Source organism: Oncorhynchus gorbuscha, unplaced genomic scaffold (assembly GCF_021184085.1).
Source record: "Oncorhynchus gorbuscha isolate QuinsamMale2020 ecotype Even-year unplaced genomic scaffold, OgorEven_v1.0 Un_scaffold_528, whole genome shotgun sequence".
Classification (NCBI taxonomy): Eukaryota; Metazoa; Chordata; class Actinopteri; order Salmoniformes; family Salmonidae; genus Oncorhynchus; species Oncorhynchus gorbuscha.
Window position 1 is genome coordinate 28222 of NW_025745353.1, and position 22307 is coordinate 50528.

Here is a 22307-nt window from a genome sequence, read left to right on the forward strand (position 1 = left end):
GGGGTACCGGTACAGAGTCAATGTGGAGGCTATATACAGGGGTACCGGTACAGAGTCAATGTGGAGGCTATATACAGGGGGTACCGGTACAGAGTCAATGTGGAGGCTATATACAGGGGTACCGGTACAGAGTCAATGTGGAGGCTATATACAGGGGTACCGGTACAGAGTCAATGTGGAGGCTATATACAGGGGGTACCGGTACAGAGTCAATGTGGAGGCTATATACAGGGGGTACCGGTACAGAGTCAATGTGTAGGCTATATACAGGGGGTACCGGTACAGAGTCAATGTGTAGGCTATATACAGGGGGTACCGGTACAGAGTCAATGTGTAGGCTATATACAGGGGGTACCGGTACAGAGTCAATGTGTAGGCTATATACAGGGGGTACCGGTACAGAGTCAATGTGTAGGCTATATACAGGGGGTACCGGTACAGAGTCAATGTGTAGGCTATATACAGGGGGTACCGGTACAGAGTCAATGTGGAGGCTATATACAGGGGGTACCGGTACAGAGTCAATGTGGAGGCTATATACAGGGGGTACCGGTACAGAGTCAATGTGGAGGCTATATACAGGGGGTACCGGTACAGAGTCAATGTGGAGGTTATATACAGGGGGTACCTGTACAGAGTCAATGTGGAGGCTATATACAGGGGGTACCGGTACAGAGTCAATGTGGAGGCTATATAAAGGGGTACCGGTACAGAGTCAATGTGGAGGCTATATACAGGGGTACCGGTACAGAGTCAATGTGGAGGCTATATACAGGGGGTACCGGTACAGAGTCAATGTGGAGGTTATATACAGGGGTACCGGTACAGAGTCAATGTGGAGGCTATATACAGGGGTACCGGTACAGAGTCAATGTGGAGGATATATACAGGGGGTACCGGTTAGAATGAATTAGTTGAAATAAGAAGTTACCAGTAGCTCCATCACCTGGTAGAGAATAGATTATGATTCCAGTTGACTGTTAGAAGAGATGGTTTGGCATTAGCATAAAGCTACTGTATATAGTGTACAAGTAGTGTGTTTCAGCAAGTCTACAACTTCTCCCTCCTGGAGAAGGAGAACAGTAACACAGCTACGTGCAGGCTACTGGTACTGCAGCTACGTGCAGGCTACTGGTACTGCAGCTACGTGCAGGCTACTGGTACTGCAGCTACGTGCAGGCTACTGGTACTGCAGCTACGTGCAGGCTACTGGTACTGCAGCTACGTGCAGGCTACTGGTACTGCTGGCCTGAAGACACAGGCGTGTCCTTACCTTCTTCCTGACTCCCTCCTGGACGCTGGACAGTTTGAGGAGGACCGGGGGCAGGAACTTGGATATAATGTCCTGGAGTTGGTCATCAGTCTCTGCATGGCCCAAACGCAAGAAAACTCGCTCCAGTTGATCTGGAGAATTGAACGGAGGAGAGAGAGAAGGAGAAATTAGAAGTGAGGAGGAGAGAGAGAAGGAGAAATTAGAAGTGAGGAGGAGAGAGAGAAGGAGAAATTAGGAGTGAGGAGGAGAGAGAGAAGGAGAAATTAGGAGTGAGGAGGAGAGAGAGAAGGAGAAATTAGAAGTGAGGAGGAGAGTGAGAAGGAGAAATTAGAAGTGAGGAGGAGAGAGAGAAGGAGAAATTAGAAGTGAGGAGGAGAGTGAGAAGGAGAAATTAGGAGTGAGGAGGAGAGAGAGAAGGAGAAATTAGAAGTGAGGAGGAGAGTGAGAAGGAGAAATTAGAAGTGAGGAGGAGAGAAGGAGGATTTGAAAATTAGAAATTTGAGACTAGGCCGTCCCAAATGGCACCCTATTCCCTATATAGTGCACTACTTTAGACCAGGGCCCATAGGACTCTCATCAAAAGTAGTGCACTTTATACTTTTCACCAGGTTCAATAGGGTTCCGGTCAAGAGTAGTGCACTGTATAGGGAGTTGGGTGCCATTTGGGATGCCAGGGTTCAGATGCCAGGACTGGGCTTGATCTGTGTCCAGGAAACCAGTCCATACTGTGATATCATCACATTAGACATCCCCTAACTCTCGTGACAGCCTTCGATAACTGGTTTTGGTTGGGAGATTCAGCCAACTAAATGTTGAACAGGTAGCCTCTCATCTAGTGGAGCCGGTCCCAGGTCTCTATACACATATAATGCTCCCTGACGGAGACCGGGGTTCACTCCCTGTGTCCACATTTCAAACTACGTCTTCTACCTCTGTACTCACCTGTAATGCCGCACCTGTCCAAATAAGGTACAGAAAACACACCTGTCCAAATAAGGTACAGAAAACACACCTGTCCAAATAAGGTACAGAAAACACACCTGTCTAATTAAGGTACAGAAAACACACCTGTCTAATTAAGGTACAGAAAACACACCTGTCTAATTAAGGTACAGAAAACACACCTGTCTAATTAAGGTACAGAAAGGTACAGTGTGGATGTCCATTTAGCTGGTCTCGAGTGGCTCAGTTTACTCTGAACAAGACTGAGAGTCTGCTAAATGACTCAACTGTAACATTTCAAATGTAGCTACAACATTCAGACCTAAAGTATAAACAAGGGACTGTTACAATAGCTAATGCACCTTCTATTGTGTTATGTGTGTTATAACTGGGGTGGATAGGCTGTTCTGAGCTAGATCACAAAGCCTGCATGACATAGCCATTAGTTATGTCAGACAGGGCGTATATGCTTTCTACTTGCATCGGACTGGCAACTAGTTGGCAAGGAATTAATGACATCAATTAGTGGCTTGATAACTAGCTGGTGATTTGGCTGTTTAGCTAAATCAAATCAAAATGGTTAGTTGACGTTACCTTGTGAGAGGTGTGTGTTTGCCAACACACTTCACTGCATTGAAAATGAAATGTGTCATCTTTCATTCCATGTACGCCACCTGTTACCATCTAACTAGCTGGCTTTCAATGAATTAGTTAGCAACTAGAGCTAATTAGCTAAACACACACAAAGGCTTATCTTGTGTGTGTGACAATAAGACAATTCATATTGTCCCGGACGCCTGGCTACACTGCTAACCAGCTAACCAGCTAGTTAATAAATCGTAGTTACAGATCCAACATGACATCGTTACAAATAGGGAATGAAATGACTGATCCAATATAAAAAAATAAAATAAAACTATTCCAGTCGCCATCAGATCACGTTGATCTTTTAATACAACACTTTAATTTGGACCATGACTGTGCAGACGGCCTTCTAACTAGCGTTAGCCAGCTACCTCATAAATCAACGTTGTTCATAATCACAGACGTTTTTAGCTCGATAAGAGTAATGACTGTGTACTAAATGCAATAATACATGTTAGCGATACATATGAAGTGTCTTACGATGCGTTGAATCACTGCAACAACAACAAAAAAAGCAGTTAGAAACTTACTGAGTTCATCTTGAGCCGCCATGTTCATAGAAAGTCATCGGCGTTGTCACCCTGGGGGTGGATTCATTAATCCATGTCGTAGCAAAACGTTTTAACGGTAAAAACAGTTTGCAACGCATATTATAGCTTCCTATTGGACGAAGTCAGGTAGGTTCCGCCCACTTTTTGGATCGTTCGCGTCCGTTTGGTTCCTAGTGAACGGTGATGAGATGCCCACTCCTCTTTCACTATCTCCTAGTCGGTCGTGTTAAATGTAATTTTGTTTTAACACCTGCTTCACATATAGCAACGATAACAGACATATATAGAGCGACATTCATATTGTACACATGTAGTCTTATTCATTCTTGACATGTATATAAACTGGGAAATTATGTGTAGACACTGGGACAATAGGAAAACAGGAAGGGAGAAAATATCCATCGAAATGTGTCTCCCCAAAAAAGTGAAAAACCAAGCATTTCTGAATGAACATTTAATATAACATATTCCTAGAATTAAATGCTTCATTTTTTATATGTTTCTTATTTTATAATCCTATAATTAAATAAATGCTTCATTTTTTATATGTTTCTTATTTTATAATCCTATAATTAAATAAATGCTTAATTTTTTATATGTTTCTTATTTTATAATCCTATAATTAAATAAATGCTTAATTTGATATGTTTCTTATTTTATAATCCTATAATTAAATAAATGCTTAATTTGATATGTTTCTTATTTTATAATCCTATAATTAAATAAATGCTTATAAATGTTTCTTATTTTTATTCTACATTTGTTGAAGTGAAGGTGCATCTTTGTCCGACAGGGGGCAGTCAACTACACCACTGGTCTGAAATCTGCTTATCGACCAGACAGAAGAACAAGTCGCTGTTGACCAGCTGTTGTATGAAAACAGCTGGGCGATCAGGGCGAGAAGAGATAAACAACAATTACAACGAAACACACATTTTTTATACACCAAAAGGTACAGTACAAGTTTCCTTACAAATGCAATCACACGGGTTTAATTCATGACTGTAAGGTTCGGTGTCGACTAGTTTGTGGCGTCTATTTTCGTTTGTAAGCGGTGGACTGGTTGGCTAAGCTAACTGGCTAAGCTAACCGGCTAAGCTAACTGGTTGGCTAAGCTAACTGGCTAAGCTGACCGGCTAAGCTAACTGGCTAAGCTGACCGGCTAAGCTAACTGGTTGGCTAAGCTAACTGGCTAAGCTAACCGGCTAAGCTAACTAAGCTACCGTTGCTAGCTAGCCCAACTTGGCACGTTGGCTAACAACAGCAACTCGTTTTCGCTGCTTGCATGCATTTATCAATTGATTCAGACATTATTGCATATAGTTAAACTGGCTGTAGATATAGTAGTTCTGCTTGGACATAGATGTATAACGTAGACTAACACAGAATGTTTATTTACACCCTGTTTTTATTACCGGCTAGCTCACAGTTAGCTGGTGAGGCTAACTCGAACCCGTTGACTTGGTATTTTCGTTGCGTTAACTTCTACTAGCAAATAGCCAACTGTTAATCTGTTGTTAGCTCGTTAAACTGCGATGCACAATACTAACGATACTAGGTAAATGTATTTCTATGTGTGTCTGGGTGACAGCCAGACTATTTATGGTTGATGTATGTTTGAATTCGTGCAGTATATTTGGTCAGCTTGTAGCTAAACCTCGGGCCTTGTTTAGTTAGCATAAATCTCGACAACATCCATTCAAGTTGGGATTTAAACCCCCATCTCTGCTACCGCGCATTGTGCAAAGATGGCCAGTTTAGCAAGCTGGTTTACTTATCCCTTTTCTCATCGCAACCAGTTCTTGTTATTTATCTCACGTTTTGACTACTGTAAGTAAAGACTCTTGAATTCCGACAATAACGAAAGAAAGGGAGTGGTTGGTTTCAAATCAAGTCGTAGTTATCAATTATTTGAACGGTCTCCTTCGATCTGCCATTGCTGGCTACCACAACTGAACGTAGACGAGCTCGGACTGAATGACAGACAAAGATCAGATTAGCCACACTGCACTTCGGACTTATCTTGGGAAATAAATGCACTGTCACAAGTGATTTAATCATTTATCTACTATATATATATATATATATGTGCATTGAATGATTTTTAAGAAAATGGTTGAACAGCTTTAAATGGCAAAGTTACAATTTTATATCAAACATGAAATGCAACAACATAATTAATAGATTTACTTTATTCGAATCAATTAAAATGTAACGATTGTTATTGTATTCGCCTAGCCGTTCATTGCTTTGTGAGATAATCTAAATGAATGATTTGAGACGCATTTCCTTATTGTGGGTCTATTCGTCATTGTACTGTTTTGCTTCAACTATTTTTTATTTTTTTAAGAAACCAACTGTTATTGTGTGTCTAGGTCCTTTGTCTCCTTTGTCAAAGTAAATCCAAAGTGGGTATACCAAATGGCACCCTATTCCCTATATAGTGCTTTAATGTTGATGTAAGCCCTGGTCAAAATTAGTGCACTATGTAGGGAATAGGGTGCCATTCGGGATGAACGCCAGAGTTGTGGTGATCGGGAACCCTGCTGGTGGTAACTAGCAGAGGGGTTGTCAGAATATTTTGTGAGGACCACGATTTCCTTTGTGGGAGGTGACCGCCACCCAGTGGTCCAACATGTAAGTAACACACAGCGGAACTGAAGGTGACATGAGTAAGACAGCATTGGAGTGCATCCCAAAGAGCACCCTTTTAGTACACAACGTTTTACCAGAACCCATACTCCTATACTATGGTCAAAAGTAGTGTACTATACATGGAATAGGGTGCCAACCCTGGTCTAAAGTAGTGTACTATATATGGAATAGGGGCCATTTTGGAGGCTGATTTATTGGGGGGTGGCAGGGTAGCCTAGTGGTTAGAGCGTTGGACTCGTAACCGGAAGGTTGCAAGTTCAAATCCCCGTACTATATAAGGAATAGGGGCCATTTTGGAGGCTGATTTATTGCAGTTGCACTGTCTGCAACACTGGGTTTATTAGTTCAGCTAATCTACTAGCTTATCAAGGCTTATTGGATTGATGATTAGTTAATTAGTAGAATCAGGTGTGTTCGAGCTGGACTCGGGAAGAAGGAAGAGAAGCCTGCTTCCTTGTCTGTTTTGTGTAATTAACCAATGAGGCCTGATAAGAATAATGCATGTGTTGCACATAGGTTAATATTGTTATCGGGCCTTATTGGTTAGTTATACAATAATAACCTGTGTGTTGCTTTTTATTGATGTGTTATTCATATAGGCAATACTGTCGCCTGGACAACATTGAGTGTTGTTCACGTAACGGATGTGAAACGGCTAGCTTAGTTAGCGGTGCGCGCTAAATAGCGTTTCAATCGGTTACGTCACTTGCTCTGAGACCTTGAAGTAGTAGTTCCCCTTGCTCTGCAAGGGCCGCGGCTTTTGTGGAGCCGCGGGGAACTACGATGCTTCGTGGGTGACTGTTGTCGATGTGTGCAGAAGGTCCCTGGTTCGCGCCCGGGTATGGGTGAGGGGACGGTTTAAAATGATACTGTTACATTCACAAACCCTGGTCCTGATCGGACAATGACCCCAAGCATACTTCCAAAGTTATGGCTTTAGGGACAACAAAGTCATGGTATTGGAGTGGTCATCACAAAGCCCTGACCTCAATCCTATAGAACATTTGTGGGAAGAACTGACAAAATACGTGCGACCAAGGAGACCTACAATCCTGACTCAGTTACACCAGCTCTTGTGGAAGGCTCCCCGCAACGTTTGACCCAAGTTAAACAATTTAAAGGCAATGCTACCAAATACTAATTGAGTGTATGTAAACTTCTGACCCACTGGGAATGTGATGAAAGAAATAAAAGCTGAAATAAGTCATTCGCTTCACTATTATTCTGACATTTCACATTCTTAAAATAAAGTTGTGACCCTAACTGACCTAAGACAGGGCATTTTTACGAGGATTAAATGTCAGGAATTGTGAAAACCCGAGTTTAAATGTAGTTGGCTGAGGTGTATGTAAACTTCTGACTTCAACTGTAGCTGGGATCTAGCATCTCTACGGTATGTAGGCTAGCTGGGATCTAGCGTCTCTACGGTATGTAAGCTAGCTGGGATCTAGCGTCTCTACGGTATGTAGGCTAGCTGGGATCTAGCGTCTCTACGGTATGTAGGCTAGCTGGGATCTAGCGTCTCTACGGTATGTAGGCTAGCTGGGATCTAGCGTCTCTACGGTATGTAGGCTAGCTGGGATCTAGCGTCTCTACGGTATGTAGGCTAGCTGGGATCTAGTGTCTCTACGGTATGTAGGCTAGCTGGGATCTAGCGTCTCTACGGTATGTAGGCTAGCTGGGATCTAGCGTCTCTACGGTATGTAGGCTAGCTGGGATCTAGCGTCTCTACGGTATGTAGGCTAGCTGGGGATCTAGCGTCTCTACGGTATGTAGGCTAGCTGGGATCTAGCGTCTCTACGGTATGTAGGCTAGCTGGGATCTAGCGTCTCTACGGTATGTAGGCTAGCTGGGATCTAGCGTCTCTACGGTATGTAGGCTAGCTGGGATCTAGTGTCTCTACGGTATGTAGGCTAGCTGGGATCTAGCGTCTCTACGGTATGTAGGCTAGCTGGGATCTAGCGTCTCTACGGTATGTAGGCTAGCTGGGATCTAGCGTCTCTACGGTATGTAGGCTAGCTGGGGATCTAGCGTCTCTACGGTATGTAGGCTAGCTGGGATCTAGCGTCTCTACGGTATGTAGGCTAGCTGGGATCTAGCGTCTCTACGATATGTAGGCTAGCTGGGGATCTAGCGTCTCTACGGTATGTAGGCTAGCTGGGATCTAGCGTCTCTACGGTATGTAGGCTAGCTGGGATCTAGCGTCTCTACGGTATGTAGGCTAGCTGGGATCTAGCGTCTCTACGGTATGTAGGCTAGCTGGGATCTAGCGTCTCTACGGTATGTAGGCTAGCTGGGATCTAGCGTCTCTACGGTATGTGGGCTAGCTGGGATCTAGCGTCTCTACGGTATGTGGGCTAGCTGGGATCTAGCGTCTCTACGGTATGTGGGCTAGCTGGGATCTAGCGTCTCTACGGAATGTAGGCAAGCTGTGATCTAGCGTCTCTACGGTATGTGGGCTAGCTGGGATCTAGTGTGTCTACGGTATGTAGTTCTAGGTTTTATCAATCAAGTCAGACAGCCTATGGCCCAAGCCTGTGTTCTATTTAAGCAATAAGGCCAGAGGGGGTGGGGTGTATGGCTAATATACCACGGCTAGGGGTTGTTCTAATGCGCATCGTGGAGTGCCTGGATACAGCCCTTAGCCGTGGTAAATTGGCCATATACCACAAACCCCCGAGGTGCCTTATTGCTATTATAAACTGTTTACCAATGTAATTGGAACAGTAGAAATAACTGTTTTGTCATACCCGTGGTATACGGTTTGATATACCACGGCCGTCAGCCAATCAGCATTCAGGGCTCGAACCACCCAGTTTATATTCTACTCTTTTCTCTGTCTGGGTTTAATTGGTGGAGGCAGAATGGCAGGGGTCTACGGCCCCGTTAACCCCCTCCTGCCCTGTTAACACCCTCCTGCCCTGTTAACACCCTCCTGCCCCGTTAAGCCCCTCCTGCCCCGTTAAGCCCCTCCTGCCCCGTTAACTCCCTTCTGCCCCGTTAACCCCCTCCTGCCCCGTTAACCCCCTCCTGCCCTGTTAACCCCCTCCTGCCCTGTTAACCCCCTCCTGCCCTGTTAACCCCCTCCTGCCCTGTTAACCCCCTCCTGCCCTGTTAACCCCCTCCTGCCCCGTTAACCCCCTCCTGCCCCGTTAACCCCCTCCTGCCCCGTTAACCCCCTCCTGCCCCGTTAACCCCCTCCTGCCCCGTTAACCCCCTCCTGCCCCGTTAACCCCCTCCTGCCCCGCTAACACCCTCCTGCCCCGTTAAGCCCCTCCTGCCCCGTTAACCCCCTCCTGCCCCGCTAACCCCCTCCTGCCCCGTTAACCCCCTCCTGCCCCGTTAAGCCCTCCTGCCCCGTTAAGCCCCTCCTGCCCCGTTAAGCCCTCCTGCCCCGTTAACCCCCTCCTGCCCCGTTAACCCCCTCCTGCCTGCCCCGTTAACCCCCTCCTGCCCCGTTAACCCCCTCCTGCCCTGATTCTAATGAGGAGTAACTGTTTCACTGTCAAGGCTTCCCCCTTAGTTAACAGAACGTATTACTGTCATGAGATTCTAATGAGGAGTGACTGTTTCTCTGTCAAGGCTTCCCCTGTGTGAGCAGGCAGGATGGCAGGGGCCGAGGTCTACGGCCCCGTTAACCCCTCCTGCAAGATCATGACCTTCAGGCCGACCGTGGAGGAGTTCAGAGACTTCAACCGGTACCTGGCCCACATGGAGGCCCAGGGGGCGCACCGTGCTGGCCTCGCCAAGGTGGGTGTGTCTGAGAGTAGGACTGGGAGTGTGTTTGGTGTGTGTCTGTTCAGGAAAGATGAGAGAACAAACTATGTGTGTGTGTGCTTGTCTGAGTGTACCTCTCCTCTACCTGTCTCCAGGTGATAAACCCCCCCTCCTCTCTCTCCTCTACCTGTCTCCAGGTGATAAACCCCCCTCCTCTCTCTCTCCTCTACCTGTCTCCAGGTGATAAACCCCCCCCCTCTCTCTCCTCTACCTGTCTCCAGGTCATAACCCCCCTCCTCTCTCTCCTCTACCTGTCTCCAGGTGATAAACCCCCCTCCTCTCTCTCCTCTACCTGTCTCCAGGTGATAAACCCCCCTCCTCTCTCTCCTCTACCTGTCTCCAGGTGATAAACCCCCCTCCTCTCTCTCCTCTACCTGTCTCCAGGTCATAACCCCCTCCTCTCTCTCCTCTACCTGTCTCCAGGTGATAAACCCCCCTCCTCTCTCTCCTCTACCTGTCTCCAGGTGATAACCCCCCTCCTCCCTCTCCTCTACCTGTCTCCAGGTGGTAACCCCCTCCCCTCCTCTACCTGTCTCCAGGTGATAACCCCCCTCCTCTCTCTCCTCTACCTGTCTCCAGGTGGTAACCCCCTCCCCCTCCTCTACCTGTCTCCAGGTGATAACCCCCCTCCTCTCTCTCCTCTACCTGTCTCCAGGTGATAACCCCCCCTCCTCTCTCTCCTCTACCTGTCTCCAGGTGATAAACCCCCCTCCTCTCTCTCCTCTACCTGTCTCCAGGTGATAAACCCCCCTCCTCTCTCTCCTCTACCTGTCTCCAGGTGATAAACCCCCCCCCCTCCTCTCTCTCCTCTACCTGTCTCCAGGTGATAAACCCCCTCCTCTCTCTCCTCTACCTGTCTCCAGGTGATAAACCCCCCTCCTCTCTCTCCTCTACCTGTCTCCAGGTGATAAACCCCCCTCCTCTCTCTCCTCTACCTGTCTGCAGGTGATAAACCCCCCTCCTCTCTCTCCTCTACCTGTTTCCAGGTGATAAACCCCCCTCCTCTCTCTCCTCTACCTGTCTCCAGGTGATAAACCCCCCTCCTCTCTCTCCTCTACCTGTCTCCAGGTGATAACCCCCCTCTCCTCTACCTGTCTCCAGGTGATAACCCCCCTCTCCTCTACCTGTCTCCAGGTGATAACCCCCTCCTCTCTCTCCTCTACCTGTCTCTAGGTGATAACCCCCCCCCTCCTCTCTCTCCTCTACCTGTCTCCAGGCGATAACCCCCCCTCTCCTCTACCTGTCTCCAGGTGATAACCCCCTCCCCTCTCTCCTCTACCTGTCTCCAGGTGATAACCCCCTCTTCTCTCTCCTCTACCTGTCTCCAGGTCATACCCCCCTCCCCTCTCTCCTCTACCTGTCTCCAGGTGATAACCCCCTCTCCTCTACCTGTCTCCAGGTGATAACCCCCTCCTCTCTCTCCTCTACCTGTCTCCAGGTGATAACCCCCGCTCTCATCTACCTGTCTCCAGGTGATAACCCCTCCTCCTCTCTCTCCTCTACCTGTCTCCAGGTGATAACCCCCTCTCCTCTACCTGTCTCCAGGTGATAACCCCCTCTCTCCCCTACCTGTCTCCAGGTGATAACCCCCTCTCTCTCTCCTCTACCTGTCTCCAGGTGATAACCCCCTCTCTCTCTCCTCTACCTGTCTCCAGGTGATAACCCCTCTCTCCCCCTCTCTCCTCTACCTGTCTCCAGGTGATAACTCCCTCTCTCTCTCCTCTACCTGTCTCCAGGTGATAACCCCCCTCTCTCCTCTACCTGTCTCCAGGTGATAACCCCCCTCTCTCCTCTACCTGTCTCCAGGTGATAACCCCCCTCTCTCCTCTACCTGTCTCCAGGTGATAACCCCCCCTCTCTCCTCTACCTGTCTCCAGGTGATAACCCCCTCTCTCCTCTACCTGTCTCCAGGTGATAACCCCCCCCTCTCTCTCCTCTACCTGTCTCCAGGTCATAACCCCCCCTCTCTCTCCTCTACCTGTCTCCAGGTCATAACCCCCCTCCTCTCTCCTCTACCTGTCTCCAGGTCATAACCCCCCTCCTCTCTCCTCTACCTGTCTCCAGGTCATAACCCCCCCCCTCCTCTCTCCTCTACCTGTCTCCAGGTCATAACCCCCCCTCCTCTCTCTCCTCTACCTGTCTCCAGGTCATAACCCCCCCCTCCTCTCTCTCCTCTACCTGTCTCCAGGTCATAACCCCCTCCTCTCTCTCCTCTACCTGTCTCCAGGTCATAACCCCCCTCCTCTCTCTCCTCTACCTGTCTCCAGGTGATAACCCCCCTCTCTCCTCTACCTGTCTCCAGGTGATAACCCCCTCTCTCCCCTACCTGTCTCCAGGTGATTCCTCCTAAGGGTTGGCGTCCTCGGTGTAGCTATGATGATATTGATGACCTGGTGATCCACGCTCCTATCCAGCAGATGGTTGCTGGTCAGTCAGGCCTGTTCACTCAGTTCAACATCCAGAAGAAACCGCTCAGCGTCAAGGAGTTCAGACGCCTCGCCAACAGTGACAAGTCAGTAACTATAAACACAGTAGTTATAACATAGATCTTCTACCTCTCCAGATACTGTACTCCCTCTACCTGAACTATGTGTTATATTTAGTATAGTAGTTATAACATAGATCTTCTACCTCTCCAGATACTGTACTCCCTCTACCTGAACTATGTGTTATATTTAGTAGTTATAACATAGATCTTCTACCTCTCCAGATACTGTACTCCCTCTACCTGAACTATAATGTGTTATATTTAGTAGTTATAACATAGATCTTCTACCTCTCCAGATATTGTACTCCCCGCTACCTGAACTATGTGTTATATTTAGTATAGTAGTTAAAACATAGATCTTCTACCTCTCCAGATACTGTACTCCCTCTACCTGAACTATGTGTTATATTTAGTATAGTAGTTAAAACATAGATCTTCTACCTCTCCAGATACTGTACTCCCTCTACCTGAACTATAATGTGTTATATTTAGTATAGTATTTATAACATAGATCTTCTACCTCTCCAGATATTGTACTCCCCGCTACCTGAACTATGAGGACTTGGAGAGGAAGTACTGGAAGAACCTGACCTTCGTATCTCCCATATATGGAGCTGATGTCCCCGGGAGCCTCTATGACGAGGTAGATATCAGTCTCTCTCTCCTCTCTGTCACTCATCACCGATCATCAGGATCTCTGTCATTTCACTCCCTGTATATTCCTTTCTAGTCATCCCAACCTCTCCTCTGTCCTGGTGAAGTATAGAGGAGGGGAATATCGGACACCTCAACTCTATCTTGTTGTTTCTCTCCCTTCTGTCTCATCTTCTCTCCTCCTCTCTCCCTTCTGTCTCATCTAATTCTCTCCTCCTCTCTCCTCCTCTCTCCCTTCTGTCTCATCTCTCCTTTATCCTCCTCTCTCTCTCTCTCTCTCTTCTGTCTTTCATCTAATTCTCTCTCCTCCTCTTGCCTCCTCTCTCCCTTCTGTCTTTCATCTAATTCTCTCTCCTCCTCTTGCCTCCTCTCTCCCTTCTGTCTTTCATCTAATTCTCTCTCCTCCTCTTGCCTCCTCTCTCCCTTCTGTCTTTCATCTAATTCTCTCTCCTCCTCTTGCCTCCCCTCTCCCTTCTGTCTTTCATCTAATTCTCTCTCCTCCTCTTGCCTCCTCTCTCCCTTCTGTCTTTCATCTAATTCTCTCTCCTCCTCTCTCCTCTCTCTCTTGTAGGGTATAGAGGAGTGGAACATCGGCCACCTCAACTCCATCCTGGATGTGATTGAAGAGGACTGTGGTGTTTCTATCCAGGGGTGAACACACCCTACCTGTACTTCGGCATGTGGAAGACCAGCTTCTCCTGGCACACTGAAGACATGGACCTTTATAGCATCAACTACCTGCACTTTGGAGAGCCCAAGTCCTGGTAGGGGGATACTGTTATTTACTAGCATGGTGTGTCTCAGGCAAACTGAGAGGCGGGGTTAGAGGGAGAGATGGGTTGGAAGGGAGGGGAATTACTTCTTTATTCCTCCTCGTAAGTCTCCCTCTTTCCACCTCCCTCTCTCCCCCTTTCCATCTCCCTCTCTCCCCCTTTCCATCTCCCTCTCTCCCCCTTTCCATCTCCCTCTCTCCCCCTTTCCATCTCCCTCTCTCCCCCCTTTCCATCTCCCTCTCTCCCCCCTTTCCATCTCCCTCTCTCCCCCTCTCCATCTCCCTCTCCCCCTCTCCATCTCCCTCTCTCCCCCCTCTCCATCTCCCTCTCTCCCCCTCTCCATCTCCCTCTCTCCCCCCCTCTCCATCTCCCTCTCCACCCCCTCTCCATCTCCCTCTCTCCCCCTCTCCATCTCCCTCTCCACCCCCTTTCCACCTCCCTCTTTCCACTTCTCTCTCTCCCTCTTTCCACCTCTCTCTCTCCCTCTCTCTCTCCCTCTTTCCACCTCTCTCTCTCCCTCTCTCTCTCCCTCTTTCCACCTCTTTCCACCTCCCTCTCTCTCTCCCTCTTTCCACCTCCCTCTCTCTCTCCCTCTTTCCACCTCCCTCTCTCTCTCCCTCTTTCCACCTCCCTCTCTCTCTCCCTCTTTCCACCTCTCTCTCTCCCTCTTTCCACCTCCCTCTCTCTCTCCCTCTTTCCACCTCTCCCTCTTTCCACCTCTTTCCACCTCCCTCTCTCTCCCTCTTTCCACTTCTCTCTCTCTCTCCCTCTTCCTCTGTCTCTCTCTCCCTCTTTCCACCTCCCTCTCTCTCTCCCTCTTTCCACCTCCCTCTCTCTCTCCCTCTTTCCACCTCCCTCTCTCTCTCCCTCTTTCCACCTCCCTCTCTCTCCCTCTTTCCACCTCCCTCTCTCTCTCCCTCTTTCCACCTCCCTCTCTCCCCCTCTCTCTCTCCCTCTTTCCACCTCTCTCTCTCTCCCTCTTTCCACCTCTCTCTCCCTCTTTCCACCTCTCTCTCCCTCTTTCCACCTCTCTCTCCCTCTTTCCACCTCCCTCTCTCTCTCCCTCTTTCCACCTCCCTCTCTCTCTCCCTCTTTCCACCTCCCTCTCTCTCTCCCTCTTTCCACCTCCCTCTCTCTCTCCCTCTTTCCACCTCCCTCTCTCTCTCCCTCTTTCCACCTCCCTCTCTCTCTCCCTCTTTCCACCTCCCTCTCTCTCTCCCTCTTTCCACCTCCCTCTCTCTCTCCCTCTTTCCACCTCCCTCTCTCTCTCCCTCTTTCCACCTCCCTCTCTCTCTCTCCCTCTTTCCACTTCTCTCTCTCTCTCTCCCTCTTTCCACTTCTCTCTCTCCCTCTTTCCACCTCCCTCTCTCTCTCCCTCTTTCCACCTCCCTCTCTCCCTCTTTCCACTTCTCTCTCTCCCTCTTTCCACCTCCCTCTCTCTCTCCCTCTTTCCACCTCCCTCTCTCTCTCCCTCTTTCCACTTCTCTCTCTCCCTCTTTCCACCTCCCTCTCTCTCCCTCTTTCCACCTCCCTCTCTCTCCCTCTTTCCACCCTCTCTCTCCCTCTTTCCACCTCCCTCCCTCTCTCCCTCTTTCCACCTCTCTCCCTCTCTCCCTCTTTCCACCTCTCTCCCTCCCTCAGTCTCCCCATCTCTCTCTTCCCCTGGAGGTATACTGCTGTTCATTAGAGCAGGAAGCCCTGCAACACACACATGGTTCTCACCTCTCCCCACTTAGACACATTTCCCTGGAGGGGAGGACCACCAAGAAGCTCTTCTCTCAACCCCTCCTCACCCCTCACCTCTCCCACCCCTGGGGCAGTCCTCCCTCTCCCCTTACACTCACATACACACACCCTTACCTCAGACTGATAGTTGAATATGGGGCTTCTGATGGGGGAGAAGAGGTGTGGGTGTAATGGAATGCCTAAGAACCCAGCGGGAGTTCCACAGAGTTCCACAGAGTTCCACAGAGTTCCACAGAGTTCCACAGAGTTCCACGTCAGGAACTTTAGAATAGGTAGAATTCCAAGGCTCACCACTAGGGGCCAGTATTGTCAGTGTAGAGGATGACACATCTAAACAGTTTGTCTCATACATAACACCTACCCAAACACTAGTTTACTGTTCACCTTCTGTGTTAACCTGACAAACATTGTCTCTGTCTACAGGTATAGTAACATCAGACACATTGTCTATATTAACAGACACATTGTCTCTGTCTACAGGTATGCCATCCCCCCTGAGCATGGGAAGAGACTGGAGAGACTGGCTACAGGTAAGCTTAGTTTAACTAGATGAAATATTAAGTTAAAAAAAGTAGAACACTTAGGCAGAGTTTAGACAGGCAGCCCAATTCTGGCCTGTCTAAACGCGGTCTTAGGAGGATAGACCTAAATTATTGTACCCAAAAGCACTGTGTTGACTCTGTCAATCTATCTAACAGTCTCTCCACGTTCATCTTCCTGTGTGTGTGTGTGTGTGTGTGTGTGTGTGTGTGTGTGTGTGTGTGTGTGTGTGTGTGTGTGTGTGTGTGTGTGTGTGTGTGTGTTCCAGGTTTCTTCCCCAATGGGTTTAAAGGGTGTGAGGCTTTTCTCCGTCACAAGATGACCCTGATCTCCCCTTCTATCCTGAAGAAGTACAGCATCCCCTTCGACAAGGTGAGACAAACTGACTGGCTCAACTGTCACTTTTTAAAACCCTTTAATCTCAACTGTCACTTTTTAAAACCCTTTCGTCTCAACTGTCACTTTTTAAAAGCCTTTCGTCTCAACTGTCACTTTTTAAAAGCCTTTCGTCTCAACTGTCACTTTTTAAAAGCCTTTCATCTCAACTGTCACTTTTTAAAAGCCTTTCATCTCAACTGTCACTTTTTAAAAGCCTTTCGTCTCAACTGTCACTTTTTAAAACCCTTTAATCTCAACTGTCACTTTTTAAAACCCTTTCGTCTCAACTGTCACTTTTTAAAAGCCTTTCGTCTCAACTGTCACTTTTTAAAAGCCTTTCGTCTCAACTGTCACTTTTTAAAAGCCTTTCGTCTCAACTGTCACTTTTTAAAAGCCTTTCGTCTCAACTGTCACTTTTTAAAAGCCTTTCATCTCAACTGTCACTTTTTAAAAGCCTTTCATCTCAACTGTCACTTTTTAAAACCCTTTCATCTCAACTGTCACTTTTTAAAAGCCTTTCATCTCAACTGTCACTTTTTAAAACCCTTTCGTCTCAACTGTCACTTTTTAAAACCCTTTCGTCTCAACTGTCACTTTTTAAAAGCCTTTCGTCTCAACTGTCACTTTTTAAAAGCCTTTCGTCTCAACTGTCACTTTTTAAAAGCCTTTCATCTCAACTGCCACTTTTTTGTTTTGTCCTCAATAACTCCAGATCACCCAGGAGGCAGGAGAGTTTTGTCCTCATTAACTCCCTCCTCCCCCCCTCTCTCCAGATCACCCAGGAGGCAGGAGAGTTTTGTCCTCATTAACTCCCTCCTCCCCCCCTCTCTCCAGATCACCCAGGAGGCAGGAGAGTTTTGTCCTCAATAACTCCCTCCTCCCCCCCTCTCTCCAGATCACCCAGGAGGCAGGAGAGTTTATGATCACCTTTCCGTATGGTTACCACGCTGGCTTCAACCACGGCTTCAACTGTGCCGAGTCGACCAACTTCGCTAGTGTCCGATGGATCGACTACGGCAAGGTGGCCACTCAGGTAAGATGAAGAAAACGCCACGCTGTTTACTCTGAACTATTTCTGTTGTGTGTATTTCCACCCGGAACCAGGGATCCCTCCAGAACTATGGTCAGTACCTCTGGGGGGAGGCAGTACTTCTGGGTCTCAGGGCAGGTGATGTCACTTTCACAATGGAAGCTTCTAGCACACACAGCTAACAAGCTAAAGATTCTACTTCCCCTGGACACACACAGCTAACAAGCTAGAGATTCTACTTCCCTGGACACACACAGCTAACAAGCTAGAGATTCTACTTCCCCTGGACACACACAGCTAACAAGCTAGAGATTCTACTTCCCCTGCACACACTAAATAGTATGCTAGTCTGGTTCCTAACCCTCCTCCCTTCCTCCCCTAGTCTCAAATTGCGGAGAGGTTCCACACTAAATAGTATGCTAGTCTGGTTCCTAAGCCTCCTCCCTTCCTCCCCTAGTCTCAAATTGCGGAGAGGTTCCACACTAAATAGTATGCTAGTCTGGTTCCTAAGCCTCCTCCCTTCCTCCCCTAGTCTCCATTTGTGGAGAGGTTCCACACTAAATAGTATGCTAAGTCCCTTCTCCCCTCCTCCCTAGTGTACATGCAGTAAAGACATGGTGAAGATCAGCATGGATCCCTTTGTGAAGTGGTTCCAGCCGGACCGCTATGCTGTGTGGAAGCTGGGGAAAGACTCCTGTCCTCTGGACCACACCCGAGCCACGCCCGCCACCACCCCAGAACTGCAGAACTGGCTCCAGCGCAGCCGGGTCAAGACCCCTGTGAACAGGTATGGAGGGGAGGAAGGGAGGAGGGAGGAGGATGGAGGGGGAGGAGGAGTATGGGGATGGAGGGGTGTGGGAGGAGGAGGAAGATGGAGGGGTGTGGGAGGGAGGATGGAGGGAGGAGGAGGATGGAGGGAGGAGGAGGGTGGGGATGGAGGGGTGTTGGAGGAGGAAGATGGAGGGTGTGGGAGGAGGAGGAGGGGGATGGGGAGGGAGGAGGAGGAGTATGGGGATGGAGGGGTGTTGGAGGAGGAGGGAGGAGGAAGATGGAGGGGTGTGGGAGGGAGGAGGATGGAGGGAGGAGGAGGATGGGGAGGGAGGGAGGGGTGTGGGAGGAGTTTGGATGTGGATGGAGGAGGGAGGAGGAAAATGGAGGGGTGTGGAAGGGGGATGGAGGGGTGTGGGAGGGGGAGGGAGGATGGGGGTGGAGGGGTGTGGGAGGAGGATGGGGATGGAGGGGTGTGGGAGGAGGATGGGGATGGAGGGGTGTGGGAGGAGGATGGGGATGGAGGGGTGTGGGAGGGGGATGGGGATGGAGGGGTGTGGGAGGAGGATGGGGATGGAGGGGTGTGGGAGGGGGAGGGAGGATGGGGGTGGAGGGGTGTGGGAGGGGGATGGGGATGGAGGGGTGTGGGAGGGGAGGGAGGATGGGGGTGGAGGGGTGTGGGAGGAGGATGGGGGTGGAGGGGTGTGGGAGGAGGATGGGGATGGAGGGGTGTGGGAGGGAGGATGGGGATGGAGGGGTGTGGGAGGGGGAGGGAGGATGGGGGGTGTGGGAGGGGAGGGAGGATGGGGATGGAGGGGTGTGGGAGGGGAGGGAGGATGGGGATGGAGGGGTGTGGGAGGGGGAGGAGGATGGGGATGGAGGGGTGTTGGAGGAGGAGGGAGGAGGAAGATGGAGGGGTGTGGGAGGGAGGAGGATGGAGGATGGGGATGGAGGGGTGTGGGAGGGGAGGGAGGATGGGGATGGAGGGGTGTTGGAGGAGGAGGGAGGATGGGGGGTGGAGGGGTGTGGGAGGGGGAGGGAGGATGGGGGTGGAGGGGTGTGGGAGGGGGAGGGAGGATGGGGGTGGAGGGGTGTGGGAGGAGGATGGGGGTGGAGGGTGTGGGAGGAGGATGGGGATGGAGGGGTGTGGGAGGGGGAGGGAGGATGGAGGGGTGTGGGAGGGGGATGGGGATGGAGGGGTGTGGGAGGGGGATGGGGATGGAGGGGTGTGGGAGGGGAGGGAGGATGGGGGTGGAGGGGTGTGGGAGGAGGATGGGGGTGGAGGGGTGTGGGAGGAGGATGGGGATGGAGGGGTGTGGGAGGGGGAGGGAGGATGGGGATGGAGGGGTGTGGGAGGGGAGGGAAGATGGGGGGGTGTGGGAGGGGGAGGGAGGATGGGGATGGAGGGGTGTGGGAGGGGGAGGGAGGATGGGGGTGGAGGGGTGTGGGAGGGGGAGGGAGGATGGGGGTGGAGGGGTGGGGAGGGGGAGGGAGGATGGGGGTGGAGGGGTGTGGGAGGAGGATGGGGGTGGAGGGGTGTGGGAGGAGGATGGGGGTGGAGGGTGTGGGAGGGGAGGGAGGATGGGGATGGAGGGGTGTGGGAGGGGAGGGAGGATGGGGATGGAGGGGTGTTGGAGGAGGAGGGAGGAGGAAGATGGAGGGGTGTGGGAGGGAGGAGGATGGAGGATGGGGAGGGAGGGAGGGGTGTGGGAGGGGAGGGAGGATGGGGGTGGAGGGGGAGGGAGGAGGAGGGAGGATGGGGGTGGAGGGGTGTGGGAGGAGGAGGGAGGATGGGGGTGGAGGGGTGTGGGAGGAGGAGGGAGGATGGGGGTGTGGGAGGGAGGATGGGGGTGGAGGGGTGTGGGAGGGGGATGGAGGATGGGGGTGGAGGGGTGTGGGAGGAGGAGGGAGGATGGGGATGGAGGGGTGTGGGAGGAGGAGGGGGATGGAGGGGTGTGGAGGGAGGATGGGGATGGAGGGGTGTGGGAGGAGGATGGGGGTGGAGGGTGTGGGAGGAGGATGGGGATGGAGGGGTGTGGGAGGAGGAGGGGGATGGAGGGTGTGTGAGGAGGAGGGAGGATGGGGATGGAGGGGTGTGGGAGGGGATGGGGATGGAGGGGTGTGGGAGGGGGAGGGAGGAGGAAGATGGAGGGGTGTGGGAGGGAGGAGGATGGAGGGAGGAGGAGGATGGGGAGGGAGGGAGGGGTGTGGGAGGGGGAGGGAGGATGGGGGTGGAGGGGGAGGGAGGAGGAGGGAGGATGGGGGTGGAGGGGTGTGGGAGGGAGGAGGAGGGAGGATGGGGGTGGAGGGGTGTGGGAGGAGGAGGGAGGATGGGGGGTGTGGGAGGGAGGATGGGGGTGGAGGGGTGTGGGAGGGGGATGGAGGATGGGGGTGGAGGGGTGTGGGAGGAGGAGGGAGGATGGGGATGGAGGGGTGTGGGAGGAGGAGGGGGATGGAGGGTGTGGGAGGAGGAGGGAGGATGGGGATGGAGGGGTGTGGGAGGAGGATGGGGGTGGAGGGTGTGGGAGGAGGATGGGGATGGAGGGGTGTGGGAGGAGGAGGGGGATGGAGGGGTGTGGGAGGAGGAGGGAGGATGGGGATGGAGGGGTGTGGGAGGGGGATGGGGATGGAGGGTGTGGGAGGGGAGGGGGATGGAGGGGTGTGGGAGGAGGAGGGAGGATGGGGATGGAGGGGTGTGGGAGGGAGGATGGGGATGGAGGGGTGTGGGAGGGGGAGGGGGATGGAGGGGTGTGGGAGGAGGAGGGAGGATGGGGATGGAGGGTGTGGGAGGGAGGATGGGGATGGAGGGGTGTGGGAGGGGGAGGGAGGATGGGGATGGAGGGGTGTGGGAGGAGGAGGGAGGATGGGGATGGAGGGTGTGGGAGGGAGGATGGGGATGGAGGGGTGTGGGAGGAGGAGGGAGGATGGGGATGGAGGGGTGTGGGAGGGGGAGGGAGGGAGGGATGGGGGTGTGGGAGGGGGAGGGAGGATGGGGGTGGAGGGGTGTGGGAGGGGGAGGGAGGGTGGAGGGGTGTGGGAGGGGGAGGAGGAGGGAGGATGGGGATGGAGGGGTGTGGGAGGAGGAGGGAGGATGGGGGTGGAGAACCATTGTAAATTGTTCTGAATATGTGGCATGTCAAAGAGATGCTAAATGTGTCCCCTTTACAGCAGCCTCTCACACCCACGGACCAGATCCAAGCGTCTGAGGACCAGCGAGGAGCCTGTTGCCTTGGAGGGTGCTCTGTCCTGGGTAGGAGGAGGGGCCTCGGAGGCACCCTGGGCCCCAAGGTCCGGAGAGGCTGCAGGGCTGGGGAGGATGAGGACGATGAGGAGGAAGGAGAGGGTCAGACTGAGAATACACTCCGGCTCCCTGGTAAGAGATTAGTTGATTTGATTCTGAATGATTTATTGATCGAAGGTAAGAGATCCTATTAAATGACTAGAGGGGCTTTGTCATGAACCTTCAACATTCCAGAATGGGATTAAAATGTCAGCCATATTGGTCAGGAGAAATCCAAACCGGTCTAATTGGAATGAATGGCAGTAGAGGCATAATTCTACGACTTAAAATAAAACTAAGGTGTGTGTGATATATCAGAAATTATGCAATATAATTATTGTCAACCTAAAATATTGTTTTAAAAAAACTGAATGGGAACCATTTGTCTAAAACAGTCTGGCTAACTAACAGATATACAGTGCAGATGAAATGCTTTAACTTCGTTATTTTACACCATGTCTTATAAACAGCACTGGTAAAGCGTGGTGGACCAACTCCCTGACCAAAATGGCTGCCCTTTATCCCATCATAAGCAGGTTCATGTCCATTCTAGAATTATAATTCCTCATTCTATGGGTATCCCATCATAAGCAGGTTCATGTCCATTCTAGAATTGTAATTCCTAATTCTGTGGGTAACTCATCATAAACAGGTCCATTCTAGAATTGTAATTCCTAATTCTATGGGTAACTCATCATAAGCAGGTCCATTCTAGAACTGTAATTCCTAATTCTATGGGTAACTCATCATAAGCAGGTCCATTCTAGAATTGTAATTCCTAATTCTATGGGTAACTCATCATAAGCA

At 50.7% G+C, this 22307-nt stretch overlaps 2 protein-coding genes across 2 annotated transcripts in view; one reads left to right on the forward strand and one right to left on the reverse strand.

Annotated features, from left to right (window-relative positions):
- The window catches only part of LOC124018483 (proteasome adapter and scaffold protein ECM29-like), a gene marked incomplete at its 3' end in the record, with an annotated part of 30864 nt that extends 27373 nt beyond the window's left edge, over positions 1 to 3491 (reverse strand). The window contains 2 exon segments of the mRNA XM_046333812.1: positions 1274 to 1404; positions 3391 to 3491. Of these exon segments, the coding sequence (XP_046189768.1) occupies positions 1274 to 1404; positions 3391 to 3418 (159 nt within the window).
- Positions 3492 to 4228: 737 nt separating this feature from the next.
- LOC124018471 (lysine-specific demethylase 4C-like) overlaps positions 4229 to 22307 on the forward strand; it is a 67245-nt gene continuing 49166 nt past the window's right edge. Inside the window, 12 exon segments of the mRNA XM_046333800.1 lie at positions 4229 to 4363; positions 9649 to 9816; positions 12180 to 12355; positions 12860 to 12974; positions 13557 to 13635; positions 13638 to 13749; positions 15985 to 16034; positions 16313 to 16416; positions 17318 to 17455; positions 18049 to 18239; positions 21392 to 21454; positions 21457 to 21593. Coding sequence (XP_046189756.1) covers positions 9673 to 9816; positions 12180 to 12355; positions 12860 to 12974; positions 13557 to 13635; positions 13638 to 13749; positions 15985 to 16034; positions 16313 to 16416; positions 17318 to 17455; positions 18049 to 18239; positions 21392 to 21454; positions 21457 to 21593 — 1309 coding nt within the window. The 5' untranslated portion in view covers positions 4229 to 4363; positions 9649 to 9672.